This window comes from Castanea sativa, chloroplast (assembly GCF_040712315.1).
Source record: "Castanea sativa chloroplast, complete genome".
NCBI lineage: Eukaryota > Viridiplantae > Streptophyta > Magnoliopsida > Fagales > Fagaceae > Castanea > Castanea sativa.
The window spans coordinates 15,001-25,000 of record NC_054204.1 but is presented as its reverse complement, the minus strand read 5'-3'; the positions used below and the strand labels follow the sequence as shown (position 1 = coordinate 25,000).

Sequence of the window (10,000 nt, the reverse complement as noted above, 5' to 3'; positions counted from 1 at the left end):
TTAATTGAATGAAATTAAGAATTAAGTAAGGGTATCTCTCATTCGAAGGGACGTAGACTACTCAAGAATTTTACATTTCATTGATTTTACGTCGCAATTTCTAATTGAATAAAAAATTCATAAAATAAAATCGAAATCTACAAAAAGAAAAAAAAAATGAATTAATGAAATGTTGCTTGGTCTAAATTGGAAACTTGAGTAAAGAGTAGATCTTTTCTTTTTTTTTTTGGGGGGGGGGGGGTTCCGTTTTATAGATAAAGAAAATAAAGTGGAAACTCCTTTCTTTATCTTTAGTTGGTGTAACTACTTGAGCCGGATGAAAGGAAACTTTCACGTCCGATTTTGAAGGGGGATATCCTATAGGATCCTACCCAAATTTTTCTTTTGCTAGGCCCATAGCTAAAAAACCTACTTTCTTACGATTACGAGGTTCATTCGAATATGAAATCCAATCCTGGAAATACAGCATCCCACTTTTCTTTACTACCCAAGGCTTCGATGCATTTCGAAATCGAGAAATGTCTACTGGAGCAGGTGCTATACGAGAACAATTAGCCGATCTGGATTTGCGAATTATTATAGATTATTCGTTGGTAGAATGGAAAGAATTAGGGGAAGAAGGGCCCCCGGGTAATGAGTGGGAAAATAGAAAGGTTGGAAGAAGAAAGGATTTTTTGGTTAGACGCATCGAAATAGCTAAGCATTTTATTCGAACAAATATAGAACCAGAATGGATGGTTTTATGTCTATTACCAGTTCTTCCTCCCGAGTTGAGACCGATCATTCAGATAGACGGGGGTAAACTAATGAGCTCGGATATTAATGAACTTTATAGAAGAGTTATTTATCGGAACAATACTCTTATCGATTTATTAGCAACAAGTAGATCGACACCGGGGGAATTAGTAATGTGCCAGGAGAAATTGGTACAAGAAGCTGTGGATACACTTCTTGATAATGGAATCCGCGGACAACCAATGAGGGACGGTCATAATAAGGTTTACAAGTCGTTTTCGGATGTAATTGAAGGCAAAGAGGGAAGATTTCGTGAGACTCTGCTTGGCAAACGGGTGGATTATTCGGGTCGTTCTGTCATTGTCGTGGGTCCCTCCCTTTCATTACATCAATGTGGATTGCCTCGCGAAATAGCAATAGAACTTTTCCAGCCATTTGTAATTCGTGGTCTAATTAGACAACATCGTGCTTCGAACATGGGAGTTGCTAAGAGTAAAATTCGGGAAAAAGAGTCAATTGTATGGGAAATACTTCAGGAAGTTATGCAGGGGCACCCCATATTGCTGAATAGAGCACCTACTCTGCATAGATTAGGCATACAGGCATTCCACCCCATTTTAGTGGAAGGGCGCGCTATTTGTTTACATCCATTAGTTTGTAAGGGATTCAATGCAGATTTTGATGGGGATCAAATGGCGGTTCATGTACCTTTATCTTTGGAGGCTCAAGTGGAGGCTCGTTTACTTATGTTTTCTCATATGAATCTATTGTCTCCATCTATTGGGAATCCAATTTCCCTACCAACCCAAGATATGCTTATTGGGCTCTATGTATTAACGAGCGGGAATCGCCGAGGTATTTGTGCAAATAGGTATAATCCATGTAATCGCATAAATTATCAAAATGAAAAAATGGATGCCAATAGCTATAAGTATACGAAAGAAAAAGAACCCTTTTTTTGTAATTCCTATGATGCAATTGGAGCTTATCGTCAGAAAAGAATCAATTTAGATAGTACTTTATGGCTCCGGTGGCAACTAGACCAACGCGTTATTGCTTCAAGAGAAGCTCCTATCGAAGTTCACTATGAATCTTTGGGTACTTATCATGAGATTTATGAGCACTACTTAATAGTAAGAAGTATAAAAAAAGAAATTCTTTGTACATACATTCGAACCACTGTTGGTCCTATTTCTCTTTATCGAGAAATCGAAGAAGCTATCCAAGGGTTGTGCCGGACCTGCTCATATGGTACCTAACCTAATAGTATGGTATTTATGCTAAGTAATTCTATGACACTGATGTAAATTAGCGTCTCTCTGGTTCAATTAGGACCATAGTTCCTGAATTTTTACGCGAATTTAAATCGAGAAAAGGACGTTTTCCAATCATTGACTCAAACCCATTGTCGAACCCCACTCAGCGGAATATGGAGGTACTTATGGCAGAACGGGCCAATACGGTCTTTCACAATAAAGTGATAGATGGAACTGCCATTAAACGACTTATTAGCAGATTAATAGATCACTTCGGAATGGCATATACATCACACATTCTGGATCAAGTAAAGACCCTCGGGTTCCAGCAAGCCACTGCTACATCCATTTCATTAGGAATTGATGATCTTTTAACAATACCTTCTAAGGGATGGTTAGTCCAAGATGCGGAACAACAAAGTTTGGTTTTGGAAAAACACCATTATTATGGAAATGTACACGCAGTAGAAAAATTACGACAATCCATTGAGATATGGTATGCTACAAGTGAATATTTGCGACAAGAAATGAATCCTAATTTTAGGATGACTGATCCTTTTAATCCAGTACATATGATGTCTTTTTCGGGAGCTAGAGGAAATGCATCTCAAGTACACCAATTAGTAGGTATGAGAGGGTTAATGTCGGATCCACAAGGACAAATGATCGATTTACCCATTCAAAGCAATTTACGTGAAGGACTGTCTTTAACAGAATATATAATTTCTTGCTACGGAGCCCGAAAAGGAGTTGTAGATACTGCTGTACGAACATCAGATGCTGGATATCTTACACGCAGACTTGTGGAAATTGTTCAACACATTGTTGTACGTAGAACAGATTGTGGTACTATCCGAGGTATTTCTGTGAGTCCTAAAAATGGGACGATACCGGAAAGGATTTTTATACAAACATTAATTGGTCGTGTATTAGCAGATGATATATATATGGGCCCGCGATGCATTGCCGTTAGAAATCAAGATATTGGGATTGGACTTGTCAATCGATTTATAACCTTTCAAACACAACCAATATCTATTCGAACCCCTTTTACTTGTAGTAGTACATCTTGGATCTGCCAATTATGTTATGGCCGAAGTCCTACTCATGGGGGCCTGGTCGAATTGGGAGAAGCTGTAGGTATTATCGCGGGTCAATCTATTGGGGAACCCGGCACTCAACTAACATTAAGAACCTTTCATACCGGCGGAGTATTCACAGGGGGTACTGCAGAACATGTACGAGCCCCTTCCAATGGAAAAATTAAATTCAATGAAGATTTAGTTCATCCCACACGTACACGTCATGGGCATCCCGCTTTTATATGTTATATATACTTGTATGTAACTATTGAGAGTGAAGATATTCTACACAAGGTCACTATTCCGCCAAAAAGTTTTCTTTTAGTCCAAAATGATCAATATGTACAATCAGAACAAGTTATTGCTGAGATTCGCGCGGGAACCTATACGTTTAATTTTAAAGAGAGGGTTAGAAAACATATTTATTCTAACTCAGAGGGAGAAATGCACTGGAGTACCGATGTATACCATGCACCGGAATTTACATACAGCAATGTACATCTCTTACCAAAAACAAGTCATTTATGGATAGTATCAGGAGGTTCATGCCGCTCTAGTGTAGCCTCTTTTTCGCTTCAAAAGGATCAAGATAAAATTAGCGTTCATTCTCTTTCTGCTGAAGGAAGATCTATTTCTAGTCTGTCAGGAAATAATGATCAAGTAAGACAAAAATTCTTTAGTTCATATATCTTTGGTAAAAAAAAAAAACAAAGTGAGATTCCTGATTATTCAGAACTTAATCGAAGGGGTCATTGTAATTTAATATATCCTGTTATTCTCTACGAAAATTTTTATTTATTGGCAAAGAGACGAAGAAATAGATTCATCATTCCATTACAATTGATTCCAGAACGAGAAAAAGGGCTAATGCCTCCTTCCGGTATTTCGATTGAAATACCCGGAAATGGTATTTTTCGTAAAAAAAGTATTCTTGCTTATTTTGATGATCTTCAATACAGAAGAAAGAATTCAGGCATTACGAAATATGGGACTACAGGGGGGCATTCCATCCTCAAAAAGGAGGATTTTATTGAGTATCGAGGAGTCAAAGAATTGAAGCCAAAATACCAAATGAAAATAGATCGATTTTTTTTCATTCCCGAGGAAGTACATATTTTGCCAGAATCTTCTTCCATAATGGTACAGAACAATAGTCTCATTGGACTAGATACACGAATCACTTTAAATACAAGAAGCCGAGCGGGCGGATTGGTCCGAGTGGAGAGAAAAAAAAAATGGATTGAACTTAAAATCTTTTCTGGAGATATCCATTTTACTGGAGAGATGGATAAGATATCCCGACACAATGATATCTTGCTCCCGCTTGGAGAGGCAAAAAAAAATGCTAAGGAATCAAAAAAAAAATTGAAAAATTGGATCTATGTCCAATGGATCCCACCTAACAAGAAAAAGTATTTTGTTTTGGCTCGACCCGTAATCATATATGAGATAGCGGACGGTATAAATTTAGTAACACTTTTCTCCCAGGATCTGTTGCACGAAAGGGATAATATGGAACTTAGAATTGTCAATTATATCCTTTATGGCAATGGCAAACCAATTCGGGGAATTTATGGAACAAGTATTCAATTAGTTCGGACTTGTTTATTGTTGAATTGGAAACAAGACAAAAAAAGTTCTTCTGTCGAAGAGGCCCACGCTTCTTTTGTTGAAGTAAATACAAATGGTATGAGTCGAGATTTCCTGCGAATCGATTTAGTGAAATCCCATATTTCGTATATCAGAAAAAGGAAAGATCCGTCAGGTTCAGGATTGATCTTTGATAAGAGGCCAGACCGCACCAGTATCAATCCATTTTATTCTATTTCTTCCAAGGCAGGGATTCAACAATCACTTAGCCAAAATCAAGTAACTATTCGTATGTTGTTGAAGAGGAATAAGGAATGCCAATCTTTTATAATTTTGTCATCATCTAATTGTTTTCAAATGGGTCCATTCAACGGTGTAAAATATTACAATGATGTAATAAAAAAAGAATCAATGAAAAGAGATAGTCTAATTCCAATTAGGAATTCCTTGGGACCTTTAGGATTAGGAAGAACCCCTCAAATTGCGCATTTTTATTCATTTTACCATTTAATAACTTATAATCAGATCTCGGTAACTAAATATTTACAACTTGACAATTTCAAACAGACTTTTCAAGTGCTTAAATATTATTTAATGGATGAAAATGGTAGGGTTTCTATTTATAATAATCCCGATCCGCGCGGTAACATCGTTTTGAATCCATTCAATTTGAATTGGAATTTTCTCCATCATAATTATTGTGAAGAAGCGTCTAGAATAATTAGCCTTGGGCAGTTTATTTGTGAAAATTTATGTATAGCCAAAAACGGACCGCACTTAAAATCGGGTCAAGTTCTAATTGTTCAAATTGACTCTGTAGTAATAAGATCAGCTAAAGCTTATTTGGCCACTCCGGGAGCAACCGTTCATGGCCATTATGGAGAAATCCTTTACGAAGGAGATACATTAGTTACATTTATATATGAAAAATCGAGATCTAGGGATATAACGCAAGGTCTTCCAAAAGTGGAACAAGTGTTAGAAGTGCGTTCGATTGATTCAATATCGATGAACCTAGAAAAGAGAATTGAGGGTTGGAACAAGAGTATAACAAAAATTATTGGAATTCCTTGGAGATTCTTGATTGGTGCTGAGCTAACTATAGTGCAAGGGCGTATCTCTTTGGTTAATAAGATCCAAAAAGTTTATAGATCTCAGGGGGTGCAGATTCATAATCGACATATAGAAATTATTGTGCGTCAAATAACATCAAAAGTGTTGGTTTCAGAAGAGGGAATGTCTAATGTTTTTTCACCCGGAGAACTGATTGAATTGTTGCGGGCGGAACGAACAGGGCGCGCTTTGGAAGAAGCGATCTGTTACCGAGCTATCTTATTGGGAATAACGAAAGCATCTCTAAATACTCAAAGTTTTATATCCGAAGCAAGTTTTCAAGAAACTGCTCGAGTTTTAGCAAAAGCCGCTCTCCGGGGTCGTATCGATTGGTTGAAAGGTCTGAAAGAGAACGTTGTTCTAGGGGGGATGATACCCGTTGGTACGGGATTCAACGGATTAGTGCAACGTTCAAGGCAACATACCAACATTCCTTTGGAAACCAAAAACAATAAACTATTCGAGGCAGAAATGCGAGATATTTTGTTCCACCACAGAGAATTATTTGATTTTTTCATTTCAAGGAATTTACACGATACACTGAGACAATCATTTCGAGGGTTGAATGATTCCTAAGAGCGGATTCACCCCCTTTCTTTTTAGCTATTTGTATTTGCGGTCATTTTTTTTTTTTTTTTTATTTTTATTTGGTATATAGTAATAAAGATAATAAAATAACAAATAGAATAGAAAGAAATTAATATTAATGGTTTGAATCGTGTATCAATGGCCAATATCCGTTAGAGGTAGAAACGAAGGTTCCATCGGAACAATTATTTATTTCTATTTCAGGGCACCTCGTCTCTCTTTTTTTTAATAAAAAGAAAGGAGGTGTGGATAAATAAATGACAAGAAGATATTGGAACATCCATTTGGAAGAAATGATGGAAGCAGGAGTTCATTTTGGTCATGGTACTAGTAAATGGAATCCTAGAATGGAACCTTATATCTCTTCAAAGCGTAAGGGTATTCATATTATAAATCTTATTAGAACTGCCCGTTTTTTATCAGAAGCTTGTGATTTAGTTTTTGATACAGCAAGTAGGGGAAAGCAATTCTTAATTGTTGGTACCAAAAATAAAGCAGCCGATTCAGTAGCACGGGCTGCAATAAGGGCCCGTTGTCATTATGTTAATAAAAAATGGCTAGGCGGTATGTTAACGAATTGGTATACTACGGAAACGATACTTCATAAGTTCAGGGACTTGAGAACGGAACAAAAGATGGGGAGACTCAATCGTCTTCCGAAAAGAGATTCAGCTATGTTGAAGAGACAATTATCTCACTTGCAAACATATCTGGGCGGGATCAAATATATGACTGGATTACCCGATATTGTAATAATCGTTGATCAGCAAGAAGAATATATGGCTCTTCGAGAATGTATGATTTTGGGAATTCCAACGATTTGTTTAATCGATACAAATTGTGACCCAGATCTCGCTGATATTTCGATCCCAGCAAATGATGACGCGATAGCTTCAATCCGATTAATTCTTAACAAATTAGTATTTGCAATTTGTGAGGGTCGTTCTAGTTATATACGAAATCCTTGATTCATATTAATAATGAATAATAAAATAAAAAAATTCTTTTGGGGACTCCATAGATTTATGAAATCGGTTATGATTCCTAAAAGAGATACAAGTAACTAGGGATATTATGTAATTAATTGGTATACAAATATATATAAGTCAACTAGGCAAGTCGAAAAAAAGAGAAGGTTGAATCAAAATAATTCTTTTTAAAGTTCTATTTTTTTCAGAGGGCAATATGAAATTATGTTATATCAACACACTAAAAGGCTTATATGATATATCCGGTGTGGAAGTCGGCCAACATTTCTATTGGAAAATAGGAGGTTTTCAAGTCCATGCCCAAGTAATTATTACTTCTTGGGTTGTAATTGCTATCTTATTAGGTTCAGCCATTATAGCTGTTCGTAATCCACAAACCATTCCTACTGACAGTCAGAATTTCTTCGAATATGTTCTTGAATTCATTCGAGATGTGAGCAAAACTCAGATTGGCGAAGAATACGGTCCATGGGTTCCCTTTATTGGAACTTTGTTTCTATTTATTTTTGTTTCGAATTGGTCGGGTGCTCTTTTACCTTGGAAAATCATACAGTTACCTCATGGGGAATTAGCCGCGCCTACAAATGATATAAATACTACTGTTGCTTTAGCTTTACTCACGTCAGTAGCATATTTCTATGCGGGTCTTAGTAAAAAAGGATTAGGTTATTTTGGTAAATACATTCAACCAACTCCAATCCTTTTACCCATTAATATTTTAGAAGATTTCACAAAACCCCTATCACTTAGTTTTCGACTTTTCGGAAATATATTAGCTGATGAATTAGTAGTTCTTGTTCTTGTTTCTTTAGTACCTTCAGTGGTTCCTATACCCGTCATGTTACTTGGATTATTTACAAGCGGTATTCAAGCTCTTATTTTTGCAACTTTAGCTGCGGCTTATATAGGCGAATCCATGGAGGGTCATCATTGACTAGTTTTCGAAATAGTCTTTTTTTAGTTTAAGCCTTACGCAATATATGTGCGTATCAAGATAATCTGCTTAAGGAGCATAATATATAAAAATAAATAGATAAATTATATAAATATAAACTATCTATATAAAGTATAGAAGTAATAGTAAAAAATAAGATATTAGCGGTATTGGGGAATTGCAACAAACAAAAGGGGAAGTAAAAAAAAGGAAAGAGATCGAAAAGATCTTTTTCCTAAAATTCCAGTTCGGTCTATTTATCCCCCCCCAATGAATACTATCTTTATATTGTTTTGTTCATTTAATTCCAATATTCAATATTATTAGATATTAGTAATCATAATCTGAATAATAATTAGGGTTGTAATACTTATAGTATTATAGTGTGCTATTTTAAAAAAGATGCTATTGTTATATAGAAAAATTCCCATTCAAGTTGATTTCATCCAATTAAACGGTTGACCAAAAGAGAATTTTAATAAATAATAAATTACCTGAACTTAGATCAATCAAATACTTCTATTTCGATGCAACGATTCGATCTAACGAATTTGTCCATGTAGATTGATTGTACCTGCGTCGGCGAGTAAAAAAAGAAAAAATAAAGATTTACAAAAAACTAAATTCAAATTTATAAAAAAAAATGGATTGGTTAGGGGGGGCCGAACTAGATGTATGTACTCTAATTAGTATAAGACAACTCTTGTGAATGTTTCGAAGAATGATTCTATAATCCGATTGAATGTAAGATATGAATGGTTGATTTACGTTATCCAAGAAACACATGTATATGTAATATTAGATATTAATTAGTTATATATGTAATATCTAAGCGGCTCTATTACTGTGAATTTAGATAGGAATTCCAATGGAATCCCCTCCATTTCCTTTGTAGTTGTGAATTGAATATTAAATGAATAAAATAAAGTGACTATTGAATAAAGAGATTCAATCAAGAAAATAAGAAAAAACGAAAAATTCAAAAAGAATGGTATGGATTCAAAAAAATTCTGTGAATAAAAACTAAAAAAGAAATATCGAAGCCGTTCTGATGATTCAATAATAATATTATTACTTCAATTCCGAGTTCTTATTTCCTTCGACTGTATAGATCTTAGCGATGGAATAATTAAGTCATAATTTATTGGTTGATTGTATCATTAACTATTTACTTATTTTGGTGTGAGGAACTTATCATGAATCCACTGATTTCTGCCGCTTCCGTTATTGCTGCTGGGTTGGCCGTCGGGCTTGCTTCTATTGGACCTGGGGTTGGTCAAGGTACTGCTGCGGGCCAAGCTGTAGAAGGGATCGCGAGACAGCCCGAGGCGGAGGGAAAAATACGAGGTACTTTATTGCTTAGTCTGGCTTTTATGGAAGCTTTAACAATTTATGGACTGGTTGTAGCGTTAGCACTTTTATTTGCGAATCCCTTTGTTTAATCCGAAAAAAAAAAATACGTATTTTTTATTAGTTTATTTCCTTGGACTTACTGCTTTTTTTGAATTCGATTAGGATTTCACTCCTCCAATTATTTGGTGGGACACTAACCCATGGGAAGGACTGATTGGAGAATGGGGAATTAGCAGAACGACTCGCCTTCTTCCTTCCCATTGTTAGTCCAATGGAATAGTTTTTTAGGAAGTGTTACAACAAACGAGATATTTCGCAATTGACATGACATAAGCATAAGGCCTGGGACTTAATTCTAAT

The 10,000-nt window shown here is 35.7% G+C and overlaps 5 protein-coding genes across 5 annotated transcripts in view; all 5 read left to right on the top strand. All coding sequences in view use genetic code 11, as the record gives it.

Moving 5' to 3' along the window:
* The window catches only part of rpoC1 (RNA polymerase beta' subunit), a 2,885-nt gene extending 891 nt beyond the window's left edge, over positions 1–1,994 (top strand). The window contains exon 2 of the mRNA in view: positions 369–1,994. Coding sequence (YP_010041501.1) covers positions 369–1,994 — 1,626 coding nt within the window. The remainder of the gene's footprint in view (positions 1–368) is intronic.
* A 170-nt stretch (positions 1,995–2,164) lies between these two features.
* Positions 2,165–6,352, top strand: rpoC2 (RNA polymerase beta'' subunit). The gene has a single exon. It carries the CDS (start codon positions 2,165–2,167, stop codon positions 6,350–6,352), a length of 4,188 nt encoding a protein of 1,395 aa, YP_010041500.1.
* Positions 6,353–6,621: 269 nt separating this feature from the next.
* rps2 (ribosomal protein S2) lies at positions 6,622–7,332 on the top strand. The gene has a single exon. It carries the CDS (start codon positions 6,622–6,624, stop codon positions 7,330–7,332), a length of 711 nt encoding a protein of 236 aa, YP_010041499.1.
* A 217-nt stretch (positions 7,333–7,549) lies between these two features.
* Positions 7,550–8,287, top strand: atpI (ATP synthase CF0 subunit IV). The gene has a single exon. The coding sequence runs from the start codon at positions 7,550–7,552 to the stop codon at positions 8,285–8,287; it is 738 nt and encodes a 245-aa protein (YP_010041498.1).
* Positions 8,288–9,483: 1,196 nt separating this feature from the next.
* On the top strand, positions 9,484–9,729 carry atpH (ATP synthase CF0 subunit III). Its single transcript has one exon. The coding sequence runs from the start codon at positions 9,484–9,486 to the stop codon at positions 9,727–9,729; it is 246 nt and encodes an 81-aa protein (YP_010041497.1).
* Positions 9,730–10,000: the final 271 nt, after the last annotated feature.